The sequence below is a fragment of the Oratosquilla oratoria genome, chromosome 22 (genome assembly GCF_046742065.1).
Source record: "Oratosquilla oratoria isolate Oo_2021 chromosome 22, ASM4674206v1, whole genome shotgun sequence".
In the NCBI taxonomy this organism is placed as follows: Eukaryota; Metazoa; Arthropoda; class Malacostraca; order Stomatopoda; family Squillidae; genus Oratosquilla; species Oratosquilla oratoria.
Window position 1 is genome coordinate 4108127 of NC_134798.1, and position 22162 is coordinate 4130288.

A 22162-nucleotide genomic window follows, 5' to 3' on the forward strand; every position below is an offset into this window, starting at 1 on the left:
AATTATCGTTTATTCTCCGCACTGGATAAACTCTAAGCAGTAAGCCTGCCTGTGTATCTCCAGAGCACATCAACAGTCAGTTTAAGCGTAGCTAAAATGTATGTAAATGTATGTAAAATGTATGTAAACATATATGAGATGCAGTATGTAAGCCCTTTGCCAAAATAAAATATGTAAAAAAAAAAAATAATAAAAAAAATAAAAAAAAATAAAAAAAAATCAATCCGAGTTGAGAACGTATCCCCCTTTTTCCCATAGGTTCAATAGTTCGATATATGCGAATTCGTTATATGCGGGGGGGTCCGCGGAACGGAACCCCCACATATAACGAGAACTACCTGTACTCTACACTGCTTTCCCAAGTACATTCTATTTCCCCTTCCCTTTGGGCTTCTACCCAAAAAAAAAAGGAGCTAGTTCATTACAAACTCCCACAATGAGGCTTGTAAGAACATCTTTGCCTTTTCGGGTAAGGTGGATCCCATCAGAAGCGTAAAGGTCATGGCGCCTAGAAAAGAGATACCAAGGATCAAGAAAGTGGTATCCCAATTGTGTGCATGCATACATACATACATATACCAAGGCTTTTTTCCCCCTTACAAGGGGGGTAGCCAAAAAGAAAAAGTCATAAAATCATTCCCACCCATTCCATCCCTGAATACACTCCACACCCCTCCACCCTCCCTCTCATCTTAGCACCTCCTGAATGACGGGTCATCCCTGCACCTTGTCCACTGCACAACCGCAATATCCTATCATCGATCCCTATGTCTCTACTGTTCCAACACAAGCCTGAGTAGATCCTTGGGAGGATCCCACAGACTACGTGACAGCTCCCACGTTCCTTCATTTCCTGAAGGAGGACCCTGTAATTCCGAACAAATTCCTCTGATCTCACCCTACCTTCATCGTTACTTCCTGTATGAACAATCGTAACTGTCTTCGTCCGTCCTTATTCCCTGATGGATTGGGTACAATCAGCGATCCCACAGCCCAGTTGTTGTTGTTGTTGTTGTTGTTGTCGTTCCCTAGACTGTCTGTCCGAGCAGTCCCGCCCAGGATGTAACACTTCACCCCATACCATACAACACATAATGGAAGACTGCATTATACACAATCATGCACGCAAACAACACAACATACACTCTATAAAGGATTTGTGGGAAAACCCAGTTTCGGCTGTGGCCTTCCTTGGGGAGACGGGACTGCTCGGATCACCACAGCCCAGTTGACATACAAGCTTGCAACATCACTTAAGTCTTCTGCTGCAGGATGTCGTCATAGCCTCACACCATGGAGTCCCCCACCACCAAGAACTCCTGGTTTTCAGCCACTTCATCCTCCAGCAGAGCAAAACGATTGGCTAGAGCCAGCGGTTGCTCCACAGGGCGCATGTCTACCGAACGCAGGCTCGACAAACGGGACCCTGTGGAGCGCCACTCGCTCACAGCAGTGACAGAAGGGGAAGAAGTGGAACGCTCTTTGGGTTGTGGGGAGGGTTCACTCTTCTCATGGAGCGCACTCCTGAGAAGTCGAATTTCCTCCTCAAACATCCTAAGACAGTCCTCCAGGTTCACACAACCTTCACAAGCCATTTTGTTCCTCCTTTAGCAATACAAACAGCAAAGAGAAAATACAAATCAACAACAGCAAAAACAAAGCGGTCTGTAATAAACTAAATACACGAAGCTTACTCTGCTTACCTTTACTATTTCTCCTACCTTTGGAGTACAGTAACAGAATACTGTTTTGAATTTAAATAGAACACTACACTTTATCTTATATCTGTAACTGTGTAACACTATACATATACAATTACAAAAACACAACACAATCACTTAACCACTTCCATACGGTGACGCCTACTTAGGCGGCATGAGGAGCAAGTGGGTACTCGATGATGCCGACGTCGGCATCTTGATTATATTCATTGTAGTCGTACCTACATAATCTCCATTCTCTCTAAACTGGCTTCATCAATTTTCTATGGTTATCAAAATACACAGGTGAAAGAGAACGAACGATAGAGCACTGACTTTATTTTTTATAATGCGATTATTATGAGGCAACATCGCATGTCGGGCAGCTAATGCTGCCAGACATGTGATGTGCCCCGGAGTGAAGAGGTTAACACTATTCAGAGATATAAATTTCACAGGTATTCGCTAGCTGGTGTCTGTGCAGAAAAACGAGCTCTCTTGCTGAGGTCACGAGCAGACTGAGCTGAGGTCACAAGCAGACTGACCTGAGGTCATGAGCAGACTGAGCAGACTGAGCTGAGGATCAGTACTGGCCCCGATCATGTTCGCCGTATACATTAATAACATGAATGAAGGTGTGGAGTGCTATATGAATTTCTTTGCAGATGCCACAAAATTACTAATGAAGGTAAAAACGGAAGAGGACTGCAACTCATTGCAACAAGATCTGGACATGATCTGATTGATTGATTTATGGAATTTTTGGCCTGAAGGCCAAGCGCCGGAGCCGGTAGGCCATTCAGCGCTGGACATGATCTGGATTGGACTCATAAGTGGGAAGTACATACATACATACATATACCAAGGCTTCTTCCCCCTTCCAAGGGAGGTAGCCAAAAAGAAAAAGGCATAAAATCATTCCCACACATTCCATCCCTGAATACACTCCACACCCCTCCACCCTCCCTCTCATCTTAGTACCTCCTAGATGACAGGTCATCCCTGCACCTTGTCCACTGCCCTGGGTCAGAAGCAGTGTGGCAGGACACAGCACATCTACAGCAAGGTCGCTTCATTAAATCAGCGACCCCCCCCTCTCCGTCCCCCCATGCATAAAAGGAGAAGACGGGGAGAAATCCCTTCGGGCTGCGTCAAATTTTGCTCACACATACTACCTCACCCCCCATTCCCTACCCATTCCACCTCATGCATCACATCATCATCCATATACAACTATTCTCCATTCACCCCAGTCTTCTGTCATCTCCCGTCCTTCCTTAACAGACATTCCCCTCTTCCCCAAAGCCCCCTTCACCCCATCCATCCACCTCATCCTAGGACATTCCCTCATGTTCACTCCCTCCACATTTGCCTTCCATACCTCTTTTACTAGTCTTTCTTCACTCATTCTTTCCATGTGTCCAAACCATCCTAATACTCTTTCATCAACCCTATCTCCCAACTCCCTTTCCACCCTCGTTCTTCTCCTCACCTCCTCATTTCTCACTCTATCCAGCCTAGTAACCCCCATCATACTTCTCAGACACCTCATCTCAAACACATTCAAACTCCTTCTCTCTTCCTCTCTTATGTTCCATGTTTCTGCCCCATACAGTGCTCTTGGCACAATCACTACTTCATATAGTCTCCTCTTAGCATCCATTCCCAAATGTCTATTCCTCATTACACTCTTCAATCCACCAAGGCATTTACTCGCTTCTCTCGATCTACATTCTACCTCCACCTCCACTCCACCCTTTCGTGCCACATTTGCACCCAAGTATCTAACACTATCCACTTCCTCCAGTCGCTCTCCCTTAATGCTCACTTCCAGTCTACTGCCACTTTCACCCCTTGTACATCTCATCACCTTACTTTTACCCACATTTATCTTTAGCTTTCTTCTATCACATACTCTCCCAAACTCTGTCACCAACTTCCTCAGTCCCTCCTCCAATCCTGCCACAAACGCAGTGTCATCAGCAAAAAACAGCTGGCTCACCTCCCACTTTTCTCCATTTTCTTTAACCATCTCCAATCCCTGACCCACTACCCTTGCATTTACCTCTCGCACTACCCCATCCATGTATAAGTTGAACAGCCAGAGCGTCATAACACATCCTTGACGAAGTCCCACCTTTACCTCGAACCACTCACTCTCTCCATTTCTAATCCTGACACAAGCTCTACTACTCCCATAAAAACTCTTGACAGCTCCTAGAACCTTTCCTCCTATCCCGTATATCTGCAAAACCTCCCACAGTGTCTTTCTGTCTACCCTGTCGTAAGCCTTTTCCAGATCCATAAAGGCCCAAAAAACATCCTTCCCCTTTCCTATAGCTTTCTCACATATCTGTCTTACCACAAAAATCTGATCTACACAACCTCTACCCATCCTAAATTCACACTGTTCCTCACCAATTACTCCCTCTCTTCCTCTCCTAATCCTCTCAATCAAGATCCTCCCATAAGCCTTCCCAACTACACTTAACAAGCTAATCCCTCTGAAACTACTACATTCACACTTGTCCCCTTTTCCCGTGTAAAGTGGAACTATACAGGCACTCCTCCAGTCCTCCGGCACTCTACCCTCTCTCCAGCAAACATTAAATAACCTCACCAGCCAGTCCACCATCACTGTACCTCCTTTTTTTAGACATTCTGCATGGCATCCATCCAGACCAGGTGCCTTCCCTGCTTTCATCATCTTAACAACTGCCTTCACTTCATTTAATATAAAAAAAATGCAGTATAATGGAATTTGGAAAGAGTAAAAACAGATTATCAAAAGATAACAGAATTGGGGAAGAAAAAGTAAAAAAAAAAAAAGCAAACTCGGAAAAAGATATTGGAGTGATGAGTGGAAAGGACATGAAACCAGATAAGCACATAAATAAAATATTCAGAGAAACCTATAACTTATTGAGGTCAATCAAAGTGGCATTTGCTTATTTGGATTTAGAAATGATAAAGAAAATACTAACTACACTAATAAGACCAAAACTTGAGTACGCAGCATCACTTTGGACACCCAGTACCAAAAAGAATATTAAGAAACTAGAAAGAATACAAAGAGCAACAACCAAACTAGCACCAACTCTCGCCAAACTAACATATGAGCAAAGACTGTCCAAATTGAATCTACCAACTTTGGAACAGAGAAGAGAAAGAGGAGATTTGCTGACTATCTACAGAATAATGAAAGGAATGGAAGTTTTAGACAGGAACGACTTGTTAGTGTGGGGCAACGGTAAAACGAGAAAACACGGAAAAAAATGAAAAAGGACAGTTATAGAAGAAACTTGAAAAGCTTCCCACACAGAGCGATAAATATATGGAACAAATTAGACAACGAAACAGTATGTGCAAACACTATACAAGACTTTAAGATAAAACTTGATGCGGAGAGATACAAAGACCACCATGAGCATAGCTCCCTTCCCGTATATTACAACTAGGTAAATACAAACTCCTCTCTTATGTTCCATGTTTCTGCCCCATCCAGTGCTGCTGACACAATCACTCCTTCATACAATCTCCTCTTAGCATCCATTCCCAAATGTCTGTTTCTCATTACACTTTTTAGCCACTTCACTCCGGGACTTAAATCTCGCGGGCAGCAGCCAATGCCAGCCGTACGTGTCGTAATAATACTCGTATCATAAAATATAGTCACCGCTTATATCGATCGTTCTCTCTTTCACCCGTGAATTTTGAAAACCATAGAGAATGTGATTAAGAGCAGATTAGGGAGAATGTCAAAACACAGGGGCGACTACAGTAAATATAATCAAGACGCCGATATGGCAGCGTCGCGAATCCACTTGCTCCTCATGACGCCTACGTGTGCGGCACCGTATGGCAGGGGTTAATCCCCCAAGGCATTTACTTGCTTCTCTCAATCAACATTTTACCTCCACCTGCACTCACCTTTCCCGCCACATTCACACCCAAGTATCTAAAACTATCCACTTCCCCCAGTCTCTCTCCCATAATACTCGCTTCCTGTCTGCTGCCACTTTTTCCCCTTGTACATCTCATCACCTTATTTTTACCCACATCTATCTTCAATATCTTTCACACACCTTCCCAACCACCTGCCACAAGCACAACGTCATCAGCAAAGAACAACTGGCTTATCTCCTACTTTCCTCCATTTCCTTTAACCATCTCTAATCCCTGACCCATTACCCTTGCATTTACCTCTTGCATCATCCCATCCATGTATAAATTGAAAGACAAAAATATTTAATTCATCCATCTGGGGTAGGCTGCATGTTATTGTGGGGTTAAAAGCTGCTCAGTAGCATGCAGCTGATACTTTAGAGTCTATATGAGGCACCCCTATGGACCAGAGCCACACATAATTTTGTCTGTGATAGAGGGAATCTCTATTCATAGAGAAACAAGGATACTTTATTATACTGCAACTGTCCCTCCATTATGCTGCCTCCCCACTTTTAATACTGTCCTGTACCACTTATCTGAATATTCATTTCCTTTTTCGGAGAACCCTATGGCAGGAGAGAATAATACTGCCAAGTGCTCACACTTTAGTCATAAAAAGCGACAAAGGGACGAGGATAGGACTAGGCATCCTACTCTCTATTGCCCTAAAGGGTACATTCCTAAAAAAAGCAAAGGCATATGAGGGTCTGGGAGGAGTTTTCCAACTAGCACCCTAAGGTTTGGGTCTTTTATTGTGCATGGATGTTGTACAGATGAGAGTAAATGGGAAGAGATAGGAAGTATGTTTGTGAGAAGAAAGATGGATGTGTTGGTATTGAGTTAAACTAAGTTGAGGGAGGGGCAAGTTGAGTTTGGGAGAGTAGTTGGGAGGGTGCCATGATTGAAGAGATGGCAAGGGAGAGAAGGGGTGGCTATACTAGTAAGTGAAGAGATAGGTAAACATGTGGTGGGAGTGGAAGGAGGTTTCTTCAAGGTTAATGTGGATGAAGGTGAAACTGGGGAGAAAGATGTGGGTTTTTGTAAGTGTTTATGGGCCTGGTAGTGAGAAGAGTGAGAAAGGGAGGCTTTTTGGACAGATTTAAATGAATGCATAGAGGGTTTAGGGAGAAATGTCAATATAGTGGTATTGGGAGATCTTAATGCTAGGGTAGGAGATGAACCAATAGACACAGTGGTTGGGAAGTGTAGAGTTCCAGGAGAGAATAGTAGTGGAGAGATGATGGTAGAGAAGCGTCTAGAGAGTTGATGATAGCAAATACAGTATTTAGGAAGAAAGTCAATCAGAATTCCACATGGAAGGGGGTGGTGGATGGAAGGGTGGTAGATAGGGCTTTAATGGACTATATACTAATAACCAGGAGAGGAGTAGGAAGAGTTTTGGTTATACACATTCTAAGGGGAGAGACTGGGGGAATATCAGATAATTTTTTGTTGAAAGGCAAGTTGAGAGTGGAGGATAGAGTAGAACTACAAGTGGAGAAGGAATGGGGATGGTTCAAGGAGGGAGTCACAAGGTGTGCAAAGATGATGTGTGGAACAAGGAGGATGGGAGGAAATAGAAGGAAGGGTGGTGAGTAGTGGGATGATGAAGCAAAGAAGGTTGTAGAAGAGAAGAAATGAGCATTCATAGACTGGTTACAAAATAGGATGAAAGAATCATATAAGAGGTACAAAGAAAAGAGAACAGAAGTAAAGATAAAGAAAGCAAAGAGGAGAGCAGATGAGAAATGGGGTAATAGTACAACAGAAAATTTTTGAAAGTAATAAAAAGATGTTATGGCAGGAAATTAAGAGAAGAGGAGGTGAATCAAGTAGAAAAGAAAAGATAAGAGGTACAGATGGAGAGATGATAATGGAAGAGATGGCAGCAAGAGGAAAATTGGCAGAGTATTTGAGGAAGATGCTAAATGTAAAGAAGATAGGGAGGGAAAGGTATTTGCAGTTGAAAGCACTAAGAAAATGGCTGTGGTAAGTGAGAAAAATGGAGGAGAAAGCAGTTATTAAAATGATGAAAGCAGGTAAGGCACATGGGTTGGATGGGTGTCATGCAGTGTCTAAAAAAAGGGAGATACAGTGATGGTAGACTAACTGATGAGGTGGTTTAATGTTTGTCTAAAAGATGGTAGTGTCAGAGGACTGAAAGAGTGCCTGTATAATTCCATTTTACCAGGGAAAATGGGACAAGTGTGAGTGTAGTAGTTTCAGAGGGATCAGTTTTTCAAGTGTAGTTAGGAAGGCTTATAGGAGGGTTTTGATTGAGATGATTAGGAGAGGAGCAGAGGGAATAATTGATGAGGAAAAGTGTGGGTTTAGGACAGGTAGGGGTTGCATGGATCAGATTTTTGTGGTAAGGCAGATTTGTGAGAAAGCTTTAAGAAAAGGTAAGGATGTTTTTTGGGCCTTTATGGTTTTGGAAAAGATTTATGAAAAGGTAGACAGGAAGGCACTGTGGGAGGTATTGCAGATATATGGGACAGGAGGAAAGCTATTAAGAGCAGTCAAGAGTTTTTACAAGAGTAGTAGAGCCCATGTTAGAATTAGAAATGGAGAGAGTGAGTGGTCTGAGGTAAAGATGGGACTTCACCAGGGATGTCTGATGTCACCTTGGCTGTTCAATTTATACATGTATGGGGTGGTGCAAGAGGTAAACACAAAGGTAATGAGTTGGGGATTGGGAATGGTTAAAGAAAATGGAGAAAAATGTGTGGTAAACTAGTTGTTGTTTGCTGATAATACTGCACTTATCGCAGGATCAGAGGAGGGATTAAGGAAGTTAGTGATGGTGTTTGGGAAGACATGCAAAAGAAGGAAGTTTAAGATAAATGTGGATAAATGTAATGTGATGAGATGTACATAGGGAGAATATGGCAGCAAAGTGGAAGTGAGTATTAAGGGATAGAGAGACTGGAGGAAGTGGATATTTGGGTATTAACGTTGCAGGAAAGGGAGGAGTGGAGGTGGAGGTAGAATGTAGATTGAGAGAAGCAAGTAAATGCTTTGGGGAATTAAAAAGTGTAACGAGAAATAGACATTTGGAAATGGATACTAAGAGGAGATATGAGTGATTGTGTTATGAGCACTGTATGGGGCAGAAACATGAAACAGAAGTGAGGAAGAGTTTAAATGTGTTTGAGATGAAATGCCTGAGAAGCATGGTAGGGGTTACTAGGCTGGATAGAGTGAGAAACAAGGTGAGGAGGAGAGTGGGGATGGAAAGGGCATTGGGAGATAGAGTTGATGAGGATGGAAAGGGAGTTGGGAGATAGAGTTGATGAAAGAGTATTGGGATGGTTTGGACACATGGAAAGAATGAGTGAAGGATTAGTAAAAGAGGTGTGGAAAAAGTGAACATGAGGGGGCAACCATGAATGAGATGGATGGATGGGGGTAAAAAGGGCATAGGGAAAGAGGGGTATGTCTGTTGAGGAAGGAAGGGAGAAGACAAAAGATAGGGGTTAGTGGAGTATGGTTGTGTATGGATGATGCTGTTATGCATGGACAGGTGTGGGTAGTGGATGGGGGGTGAGGGAGTATGTGTGAATGATATTTTGACACAGGTCGAAGGGATTTCTCCCCCTCTTCTCATTTTCTGCTCGAGGGGAAGAAGAGGGGGGTCACCAATTAAATGAAGCGGCCTTGCTGTGGATGGGCTGTCTTGCTTCTCTGCTTCTGACCCTGAGCAGTGGGTAAGATGTAGGGATGACCTGTCATCCAGGAGGAGCCATAAGAGGGAATGGGATGAATGGGAGTGGATTATGTGGGAATGAAATGGGTGGGAGTGGATTTTATGCCTTTGTTTTTGGCTACCTCCCTTGTAAGGGGAAAAAATGTGTTGGTATATGTCTATGTGGAAAGCAGATGTGGAGGGAGTGAACATGAGGGGACGTCCTAGGATGAGGTGGATGGATGGGGTGAAGGGGGCTTTGGGGAAGAGGGGAATGTCTGTTGAGGAAGGACGGGAGAGGACAGAAGACAGGAGTGAATGGAGAATGGTTGTATATGGATGATGTTGTGATAGCATGAGGTGGAATGGGCGGGTGGATCGGGGGTGAGGTAGTATATGTGAGCAAAATTTGACGCAGCCCGAAGGGATTTCTCCCCGTCCTCTCATTTTATGCAATGGGGGGAAGGAGAGGGGGGGTCGCCGATTTAATGAAGCGGCCTTGCTGTGGATGTGCTGTGTCTTGCGACACTGCTTCTGACCCAGGGCAGTGGACAAGGTGCAGGGATGACCCGTCATTCAGGAGGTGCTAAGATAAGAGGGAGGGTGGAGGGGTGTGGAGTGTATTCAGGGGTGGAATGGGTGGGATTGATTTTGTGCCTTTTTCTTTTTGGCTACCCCCCCTTGTAAGGGGGAAAAAGCCTTGGTATATGTATGTATGTATGTATATGTATTAAAAAAAAACACATATATCTAACTTTTGTCCAAAGAAACATTGTTAGGACAGAGCCTTTACTGTTATGATGTTTCACTTGTTAGTGTTATTAAGTACTTGATAAATCTCTAAAAAATGGAAACATCATAACAAAGGCTCCTTCCTCACACAGTTTTTCTTTTGACAGACTTGTTGGCAACTGCCAATTGCCTATGTATCTAATTTTCTTGAATGTGATACTTACCCCACTTATGAACGGTAAATTTAAGAGCTGACCAATAATTGGCACTCTTCGTAAGAAGTTAATGGCAATTGGGAGGAATCCACTGAAAAAGAAAAAGTATTATTTTTAAGTACAGTTCCATACTAACTGAAAACTTTCACTTCCTTAAAAAGCTATTCTTTAACCTGCAACATTCTATTTTTAGTTTCCCCCAAAGGGCTGATCATACTCAAACACCCAGTCCACATCATACAGCCTATCAAAAGAATATTTGATGCAAATAAAATCATATTCGATGCTACAAAACCAAAAGAAAAATTTCTGATACACTGTATCAACAAAACCATCCAATTAAAAGTATCCACTAACTGTAAACCCCTCTGAATATAACCTATAAATATAAGATATTCACATTAATATTATTGAGTGATGAAAAAATAAACACTAATCAGGAACAATTTCCTAAAATTTTATCACATATTTCAAGAAACAACGAAGTATTTCCTCACATATGCACTTGTTTCCCAGATCACCTTATTCACTTTTGCCATCATAGTTACTTAAGAAAGACATATACAGCCACTATTCAAAAGCTATGCATAAATTCATCCTGGATGAATTGTCCCATGTAAACTGAAACCTTCCCAGCATGAGTTGCTACAACCATGAAAACACAGACACCATAAAACTACATAAAACAAAGCATAAAGAATAATAACTAAATACATCAAAACCACTCCAATACAACAACTACAGTCAGAAATCAATATACTCCCATTGAACAGCAAACAAAAAATATATATACATAGGTTCTATGCAAGACCCCTCAACCCTACCCATCCACCCTATCATATAACACAAGTACAACCATATGCCTATGTATAGATGATACTGTGATGTAAGGGAGCGAGTGGAGTAGGGAGTGGTTGTGTGAATGATACATTTACATAGCACAAAGGAATTTCTACCCATATTCTTTTCTGCATGAGGGGACAGAGAGGAAGGTTGCTGATTAAATAAAGTAGCCTTGCTGTGGATGTGCTGTGTCTTGTTGCATTGCTTCTGACCCAGGGCAGTGGGCAAGACACAGGGATGACCTATCATCCATGAGGAGCTAAAATGAGAAGGAACAATGGATGGTGGATAGGAGTGGAATGGGTGGGAGTTAGCCTTTTGACTTGGCTACCTCCCTTGTAAGCCCATGGTAGATACATCACCAACTTGAAAAAACTACCACTTGCACTATGCAACACATCCCTACAAAAACACTGTAACACAATAATTATTACATTATTAGCTTGTATGTATTTTTCTCAAGTATAATTTTTGTATTTGTATGTTTCAAAGTGCAAGCTGCACTGGTGAATTGTAATGTGAAATATTTTATTATATTACACATGGAACTTTGTACACATTTGACTGCGTGATGATTCTGAATGATACAAGGGCCAACTGAAATGTATTGTTACCACCCTGATCTCTACACAATGCAGTCACAATTTGCAGGTCTATCCACCTCCTTTCTTCCACATACATAATATATCAAAGGTTTTTTCCCCTTTATAAGGGAGGTAGCCAAAAAACAAAGGCATAAAAACCACTCCTACCCACTCCATCCCTTTCACACTCCACTCCCCTCCACCCTCCTCCCTCCCTCTTATCTTGGCACCTCCTAGATGACAGGTCATCCCTGCATTTTGTACACTGCCCTGGGTCAGAAGCAGTGTCACAAGACACAGCACATACACAGCAAGGCCACTTCGTTAAATCGACGACCCCCTCTCTCTGTCCCCTCATGTAAAGAGAAGATGGGGAGAAATCCCTTCGGGCTCCATCAAATTTTTCTCACACATACTCTCCCCTCACCCACCATCCCCTACCCATTCCACCTCATACATCACAACAGCATCCATATACAACCATTCTCCATTCACCCTTATCTTCTATCTTCTCCCGTCCTTCCTCAACAGACATTCCCCTCTTCCCCAAAGCCCCTTTTACCCCATCCATTCATCTCATCCTAGGTCGCCCCCTCATGTTCACTCCTTCCACATCTGCCTTCCACACCTCTTTTACTAGTCTTTCTTCACTCATTCCTTCCATGTGTCCAAACCATCCCAATACTCTTTCATCCACCCTATCTCCCAACTCCCTTTCCACCCCCATTCTACTCCTCACCTCTTCATTTCTCACTCTTTCCAGCCTAGTAACCCCTATCATACTTCTCAGACACCTCATCTCAAACACATTCAAACCCCTTCTCTCTTCCTCTCTTATGTTCCATGTTTCTGCCCCATACAGTGCTGTTGGCACAATCACTGTTCATACAATCTCCTCTCAGCATCCATTCCCAAATGTCTATTTCTCAATGCACTTTTTACACTCGCTTCTCTCAATCTACATTCTACCTCCACTTCCACTCCTCCCTTTCCTGCCACATTCACACCAAAGTGTCTAAAACTATCCACTTCCTCCAGTCTCTTTCCCTTAATACTAACTTCCAATCTGCTGCCACTTTCACCCCTTGTACATCTCATCACCTTACACTCACCAAACAATGTAATTATGCACCTCCTTTCTTTCACACATTGACCAAACAACGTAATTATGCACCCCCTTCCTAATGACACACCTTACGCAGATAATCATGTATTTCAGATCCAGGTCAGCAATTTTAAAAAGTCACTTACCTTAATTGTGGTAATTTTCCCTCTTCTGTCTCTCATATACCACATATTTTTGATTGTCCGTCTCACAAAAAGACTCTGAAATTCCCATTTTCCCTAACCTCTCTGTCATTGATAATATTATTTTTGTCTTAGTCTCATGAGAAGACTTTGATATTGCCAATTTCCTTTTAAAACCCTTTCTTGGGTATTAGGGTCTTATATCATATTCTTATTGTCTTATACATATTACTACTTTATTTCTCTTTTCTTATATTCATATGTATTATGTGTTGGTCTAATTGACCCTGATCCCATTCTCTATGAGTGATTGAGGAAGTTGGTGGGTTGTGGGTAAAAGTAAGGTGATGAGATTTACAAGGGGTGAAAGTGGCAGCAGACTGGAAGTGAGCATTAAGGGAGAGCGACTGGAGGAAGTGGATAGTTTTAGATACTTGGGAGTGAATGTGGCAGGAAAGGGAGTGGAGGTAGAATGTAGATTGAGAGAAGTGAGTAAATGCCTTGGTGGATTAAAAAGTGTAATGAGAAATAGACATTTAGGAATGGATGCTAAGAGACTGTATGAAGGAGTGATTGTGCCAACAGCACTGTATGGGGCAGAAACATGGAACATAAGAGAGGAAGAGAGGAGTTTGAATGTGTTTGAGATGAGGTGTCTGAGAAGTATGATGGGGGTTACTAGGCTGGAAAGAGTGAGAAATGAGGAGGTGAGGAGAACAGGGGTGGTAAGGGAGTTGGGAGATAGGGTGGATGAAAGAGTATTAGGATGGTTTGGACACATGGAAAGAATGAGTGAAGAAAGACTAGTAAAAGAGGTATGGAAGGAGTGAACATGAGGGGGCAACCTAGGATGAGATGGATGGATGGGGTGAAAGGGGCTTTGGGGAAGAGGGGAATGTCTGTTGAGGAAGGACAGGAGAGGACAGAAGACGGGTGAACGGAGAATGGTTGTATATGGATGATGTTGTGATGCATGAGGTGGAATGGGTGGGGGGATAGGGGGTGAGTTAGTATGTGTGAGAAAAATTTGACGCAGCACAAAGAGATTTCTCCCCGTCTTCTCTTTTTCTGCATGAGGGGACAGAGAGGGGGAGTTACTGATTTAATGAAGCAACCTTGCTGTGGATGTGCTGTCTTGCGACACTGCTTTTGACACAGGGCAGTGGACAAGATACAGGGATGACCTGTCATCCAGGAGGTGCCAAGATAAGAGGGAAGGTAGAGGGTGGAGGGGAGTGGGGTGTATTGGGGAAGGAATGGGTGGGAATGGTTTTTATGCCTTTGTTTTTTGGCTACCTCCCTTGTAAGGGATAAAAAGTCTTTGGTATATGAATGTATGTTTTGTCCTCATAATATACTTGTTGTTAGTCACTTCAATTTTAATATTCTTTTCTGGAATTTTTTGTTTACCTTTCTACTTCTAGTCACACAGTTTTTTCCAGATATAGACCAGATTGTAATGGTGGCATACTTGTGTATTGTATATACATATTTACAGTATTGTTTATTTATTACTATATTCAACAAAAACCCACTGTGTTGGATAAGAAGAAATGAAATAAATGAATTCCATATATTTCGATCACGGACTGTGATCCTCTTCAGTGGAATACAGAAAGGTAGAGCAAAAGGCATGTCTTATATACAATAAAAATAAGGGACAAGGGTAGGACTCGGGTAGCGTCTAGTGCTTTGCGGGGCAGGTCACCCGCCTTCACCAACGATGGTAACAATTTGTTGACTGCCCAGGTGGTAATGCAGTCAGGTGACCACTGCCCATATGATATATTAAAATTTGGAAATTTGTTAATCAAGGATGATTCTATTATTTTTCTTTTAAAACTGCATTTTGAATTAAAGATAATCTTTGCCTCATTCCAATCCATATGATGGCCTTCCTTGTCTACATGTTGGAAGACAGCGGAATTATGTTGTGCGTATTTAATTGAATTTTTATGTTCTTGCATCCTAGTATATAAATCTCTACCTGTTTGTCCCCAATATACATTGTTACAATCAGAGCAAGGGAGTTTATACACACCTTGATGTATTTCTTCTCTAGGTCTTTGATGTACATTGACTATTTTCTTAAACAAATTATTGGGATAACTAAAAACAATTTTAATATCTTCCTGTGGAAGAAATTGAGAAATGTCATTTAAGGACCTATTATAAGGCAATTTAATACAGTTTTTGTCCCAACTGAAGTTCTTACTGGATTGGAATGAGGCAAAGATTATCTTTAATTCAAAATGCAGTTTTAAAAGAAAAATAATAGAATCATCCTTGATTAACAAATTTCCAAATTTTAATATATCATATGGGCAGTGGTCACCTGACTGCATTACCACCTGGGCAGCCAACAAATTGTTACCATCGTTGGTGAAGGCGGGTGACCTGCCCCACAAAGCACTAGACGCTACCTGAGTCCTACCCTTGTCCCTTATTTTTATTGTATATAAGACATGCCTTTTGCTCTACCTTTCTGTATTCCACTGAAGAGGATCACAGTCCATGATCGAAATATATGGAATTCATTTATTTCATTTCTTCTTATCCAACACAGTGGGTTTTTGTTGAATCTTTACGAATGTGTTACTACATTACTTTATAGTTATTACTATATATTTACTATTGTATATTGTATATTGTATTGTATTATTGTATATTGAAATCGCAAATGCAATTCAGGTATGCTTTTCGCGCCAACTCAAGGCTTTGGCGTGGGTTAGTCTTAGTACTGCTTCTAAAGCGTACGCACATTTGTCTGTGCTGTGAAAAATTTACTTGAATAATTACTCAGTGTGTTTCATTTAAGCCACCCTATACAAAATAACTTGGTCTAAAGTTGACTACTAGAAGTGAGCTGACACTTAGGCATTCACACCACAAAATCAAATACTTCATGACCAGCCACTAAACTCCCTATTCTAACAAACTTCTCCAGACATCAACCCTACAGAGAAATCCCTCCCACAAAAAGCAAGAACCACACTAGCATGGCTATGTTTAAGTTACCATTGAATTAAGGGGACTCCCAGCCCAAAATCTTTTTTTCAGAAGGATCTTGCTGATTTTTTCTGTGTGATATCTAGGTCTGAGGAAACCTTCACAGCTTGAGTTTTATTCAGATCTGACAAGTAGTTTTTTATTTTTTAATAAAAAACCTAAAAAATACCATATTTTTGAGCTTCTTTCAAATCCTATATCCTCTTACAATTTTTATTCGATGTCTTCCATTTTACAGCAAAAGAATCTTCTACACATATAAAAAAACAAAATAGAAAGTTTTTTAATATCTTTGTTTAACGCCGAGGAAAAAAAATATTAAAAAATTATCGAAAAAAACACAAAATTTTGACTTTGACATGTTATTAAAAAAATTCTATTTAACATATGCAAAAAACTTTCTATTTCATTTTTTGTCATTTATCTAGCTATTAATAGAGACCTCATATGCAAAAATTGGTTGAAAATTGAGGGAGATAGACTTTGTGTATCAAAAACGAGTGTTAGAGGTTTTTTTTTCCTTAGTTTGACTGAATTTTACATTGGACCTCCTAAGAGCCATTGAAAACAGGTTCCATTGTATTTTCATGATGATTTTGCATCTTTCAAGTAACTCGGGCACTTTGTACCCTCCTACAGTGTAGGATATTATTCACTCAAAGTGAGGGTCTCATAAGCCACCACCTCACTCTTTGTCGCAAAGTTGGAGTTCTTGGTCTAGAATGACCCAGCAAGGTAGTCTGATTGCTGGGATTCAGCTCTCTTTCTTTTCTTGGGTTTCCTTTCTGGTGTTGGAACAGGCTCTTGCTGCATCAGGGACATCACTGTGAGGTTTGAGACTAAACCCAAGGTGTTGCAACAAGGAGGCATCCATGTAGCCACTTGTTAGCAAACAGTTGTTTGCGTAGAGACAACGTGTCTGATATAGGTGTAGAGGACAGAGGATCAGGTGCTGAGGATGTGGATGTAGATGGTAGGGAGAGAGCTGCTGGAGGGAGTACTAGTGGTGGTGGCAGAGGTGGTGATAACAAAGTTGATGCTGGGGTTCTTTCTTTCTCCCCTTGAGTTGCTAATGTAGACGTTCTTATCTTCTGCAAGTGTGCCTTTTGTTTGGATAGCTTAGGCATGGCTAATATCTTCAAATATCTCTTCACTGAAAAATAGATGCGAATTTCACACGGCAAATTAGTGAACGCGGCAAGCTAACGTGTACATGTCCTTTACTTTGTAAGGCTCAGGCCACTGCCAGTCGTGCAGGCTGAACTTCCTCACACCACATACTCACGTGCATGCCGGACGTAAGAGAAAACTTTATGAGTGCATCAAACGCAAAAAAAATAGAGTAAAATATGGTCAAAACGTATGTAAACAATGGTCGTGCGCAGTATGTGGCTGCCAGGGGTAGGGAGGGTAGGCCCTTTAAACACTTTAAAAATGGCGGTACGATAAAAACACTTTACCAGCATCTAGAACAAGATCCCTACTATGTATTTATGCAATAATTATTATTTTTTTTTTCTTAAACACCACCAACACAGAATAGGCCTGGCCAACTTAAACAACACCAACACAGAATAGGCCTGTGTAACGGAACGGGTGTAACGGTATGGTTACATCGTTTCCATCCAACGTCACTTCTAGACACAAAATGTAACGGGGTCGTCACATCATCACAATAAGGGGTCCACTGCACAAACGCCTCTAAGTTTTTGTTTCTTTATTGTCGTATCCAGTATAAATTTAGTTCAGACACTATTACACAGTCTTATCACTAAGGCACGTCACTAAGAACCGAGCGCCTCCGAGCTCCGTGCATCGCCTTAAGAAGGCCGGAAACTCCTTTGTGAGGTGCCACGCTCGTATAAACTGAATTGTTTATGTGAGCTGGATTTAGTTCGTCACATCTTATTTTAATTTACATAATTAGTTTATAATTTAGTCTGACAGCCAGACTATAATATATATCCAGGGGAGGTTCGTCAGTATACGTAATAATGTGTTTATTACTGTGTGGTTATTTGTGTGATCGCGTGTGTTCGTGTGTGCATGGTGACTGGTGGCGCGGCAGGAAGTGCTTTGTCGGCAGATTGGTCAGCGAAATGAACAGGATGTCTTTGGCGCCTTATTGTCGGCCGGCTGGTGTGTGTGTGGGAGTGAGTGGAGGTGAGTGGGTTATATGACTGAGTGATATACTCACATGTATATGTGTGTGAGTCCATACCCCACCTGTTCAAACCCACTCCACACCATACCACCAACCACCACCTAACCTTCCTCCAAACCCACAATATTACCCTTACCCACTACCTCAACCAACAATAATTAACAATTATCAAACCATAACCCCCCTCACAGAAATCCCAACCTTTTCCCAAGATAGTGGACTATCCATTACAGATTTCTTGACAGCATGTGACCTGTTCTTCTCCAAGAACATCCAATACTCGGAGACAGATAAAATAAATTTGTGCCGTCAGAAAATAAACCCATCTGACATTTGCCGTTCAAAGGCAAGGATGCTAGACAGCTTAGTTGCATGTGGAATCACTTATCAGGAATATAAACGCCACCTTCTTAAGGTCTTTCATAACAAACAACCTAACAACATTTCATTTCTCATCACTTTCCTCAATAACACTAGAGTCCAACCAGAGCTCGGAGGCGATCGGTTCTTAGTGACGTGCCTTAGTGATAAGACTGTGTAATAGTGTCTGAACTAAATTTATACTGGATACGACAATAAAGAAACAAAAACTTAGAGGCGTTTGTGCAGTGGACCCCTTATTGTGATGATGTGACGACCCCGTTACATTTTGTGTCTAGAAGTGACGTTGGATGGAAATGATGTAACCATACCGTTACACCCGTCCCGTTACATCACTGGTGGCAGCAAACCTCGCAACCCATCTACTCCGAAGAGACTACGGTGTACCTTCTACGGTGAACTTCAAACCCGTCCATTTTTCTCCAACTACATACGAGTACGAACAAATAACCGCACTGAACAAAATGCTCTCAAGAACAAGAACTTGGTTCACACTATTCATCATGGGCAATCGTCACAGGCCGATCTCCCACTACTAAAATCAACATTATAAAGGTAACATAAATCCTTACAATTAATACCAATATATTCCGTAATAATAACCATACATTACCCATTCAAACCATCCCTGATACTCGCATTTTTTTCTATGCGAACATCATTCACCGAGCCCCAGAGGATTCACACCGGCTGCGCACAGACCCGCGTAACAGCCACCTCATCCCCCAAGACAGCATACCCACCTTCCACATCAACCGCTTTCACCAAACGTTGCTTTCGACTACTACAATCGAAACGTCAGCAACACCACCCCCCAGCCGGACATTGACATACCACTCGATTCAGCTCAAGGTATCAAGGTAACCATTATACCTACAGATACCCACGTGCCCAACGCACGTAAACCTTACTCTAAACCATCTATATATATATATAAAATATATATTAATTCCACATTTACTAAAAATTATAAATATTTGTTTTCTATCCATATAGAAACTTTATGTACACCTTTTTCTTTTGGTTATTATACCTTTCTCATAATATAACCAGTAGCTCTCATAATTATATGTTTCAACACTAATTATAATTTGCCTAATTTTTAAAACAACATATATTTATATATGCAATAACTTTTACTAGATTTGACTATTACATAATATCACATTCATATGCATTCTTCCAGTTAAGTAATTCTTGTTTAAACAAATAGCTCTTACATGTTTAAAATTCAACATTCAACATATTTTGCCTATCTTTAAATAAATATATATATATGCAATAACCCTTAATTGCTTTCACTACGTATTACCCATTTATATTTACATAGAACTTATACATTTTTATCAATGTAACCTATTTTACTGCTGTAAATTTTTTTTATGAACAACCATAATTAATTCTATTATAAGTATAATATCACAATAATTAACTCCTTACTATATAATATTATTTCCACATTTTATTACTATTTTATATATACACATATATTTTTATGATTTTTGTAATCCCATTATACTGTATAACCGTTGACATACTATATCCCCCTTCCCATATCTAAGCATAACATATTACCCTTAGTTACTATATACCTATTATTCATATTTTAACAGCTCCTTTTTCTTAGATTACAAATCAAAACTAACTATTAACTAATACATGACTTAACAACATGGCCTTTGCCACCAGGTCAAAACTAAAACAAAGCTTACATAGCGTCTTCTCAAAGTCTAGAGAAGAAAAACACCAAAATGACATATCCAGTGACAAAGAGGAAATACACACAGAAGACTTAATTGGCAATGACAAAACAGACCATCTTTACCTATATCCACAGGTTGACAATACCTCTAAACAGTTAACCAATGACCAGTTAAATAATCCTGACAAAACTAATCCTAATGCAGATAATCCAATAGACCCTCTTTATGAGAACGATGTCTTACCTTTTTTCAACCAGCTTTCTCAAGTAGACACCTCCAACCCATCTCAACCACAACAACCCACCCAACCAACTCCTCATGTTGCTCCTCCTAATATCATGCCCTTCAACCAGCTTCCTCAAGTTCCACCCCCCTTTAAACACCCACTCCTATCTACACCAACACATCCAATCAAATACTGCAACCTACACCAAACATCAACTCACTCCAACAAAGAGTGTTACCTACAGAAAACACAACAACAACCGCATCAGAGAACTAACAACCCATTCACCACCCCTCGACAAACAGCTCCCTCCCACACGACAAGCAATACTCAACAACGATTGGGGGAACGTGTACCAGCCTCACGCACCAAACCACCATAGGAATATCTCATACACAACACAAATACCTCACCCTAGAAGTAAGCTTAGACCAACTTAAAGTTGACATGATGGTTGATACAGGAACAAACCTGAACATCATCCCAAGAGCTCTGTATGAAGCATTAAATGACCCACCCCAAATTCAATTTTCCAATATGGAAGGACTCCTAATAGAAGGGAGCACAATTCCTCTACACGACACCATAGACTTAAATATTGAAGTCAACAATCACAAAGTAGGTTTCACAACTTTCCACATAGCTGATGAATGGAGTCTTGATCAACAAGGTATAATAGGACTAAACTCATTGAAGATTTGGAAAACTAAGATAGACTTTGAGAGTAACAAAATCTCCTTCCGAGATGTAAATAATGAGTCAACAGTTCCTGAGACACCCGACTCAGACACACAACATCTCTCATGTCTACCTTCCTTCAATACTCCCAATCCCACTAACAGCTATTCCTTCCGACCACCCCCTTTTGTCACCTCAAAGGCACTGATGTCTAACACAGTCATCATACCCCCTAGGCATTCAATAACAGTCCCACTATACATACCCGGTGCAATAGACCATCAGGACGTCATAATCGACTCAGACACGTCCAAGATTAACAACATAACCATTGAGTCCTCCTGGGACACAATATCAGAAAATAAACATACACTAGCTATGTTAACAAACATCTCAGACCAACACCATAAAATCAGGAAGAATACAAACATCTGCGCAGTCCATCTCCATAATTCCCCTATCCAAGAACCACTGCCGCAACACATCAACCAAGTAAGACCAACACAACCCCTTCCCCCTATTCCCCCAGACCAAATCACGACATCAGCTGACGGAGAAAGTCATAACGAGCTATTAGCTCTCCTACAGAGGAATAGATCAGCTGTCGCCTTAGAAGACGAACCACTAGGCAAATGTGATATAATCAAACATCACATCCAAACTCCCCCGAACACCACCCCTTCATACACCCCCGCTTACCGCATACCCCACAGTAGGAAATCCCAAGTCAATGACAGTGTACATGAGATGATACACCAAGGCGTAATTTCCCACTCAGACTCCCCATGGAACAGTCCCCTCTTTTTGGTCCCTAAGAAAGACGGAACCTTACGCCCTGTTGTTGACTTCAGAAAAGTTAACAACCTAACTCAATCTGACCCACACCCCCTCCCCGCCATGCAAGATGTACTACAATGCATTGGCAACGGGAACTCTGTTTTTTCCACAATAGACCTCAAGTCAGCCTTCTGGCAGGTCGAACTAACAGAGGAATCAAAACCCGTAACTGCATTTTCCACTGACAAAGGACACTTTCATTTTGAACG

The 22162-nt window shown here is 41.3% G+C and overlaps 1 protein-coding gene across 3 annotated transcripts in view; it reads right to left on the minus strand.

The window, feature by feature from the left end:
* Positions 1-22162, minus strand: part of LOC143037405 (vesicle transport protein GOT1B) — a 106562-nt gene that overhangs the window by 65138 nt on the left and 19262 nt on the right. For all 3 annotated transcript variants that reach the window (XR_012967462.1, XM_076205543.1, XM_076205542.1), the window contains exon 4: positions 10290-10371. Coding sequence is in view for 2 of the 3 variants with exons in the window: in XM_076205543.1 (XP_076061658.1) it covers positions 10290-10371 (82 nt within the window). In the remaining variant the exon portion in view is untranslated. The remainder of the gene's footprint in view (positions 1-10289; positions 10372-22162) is intronic.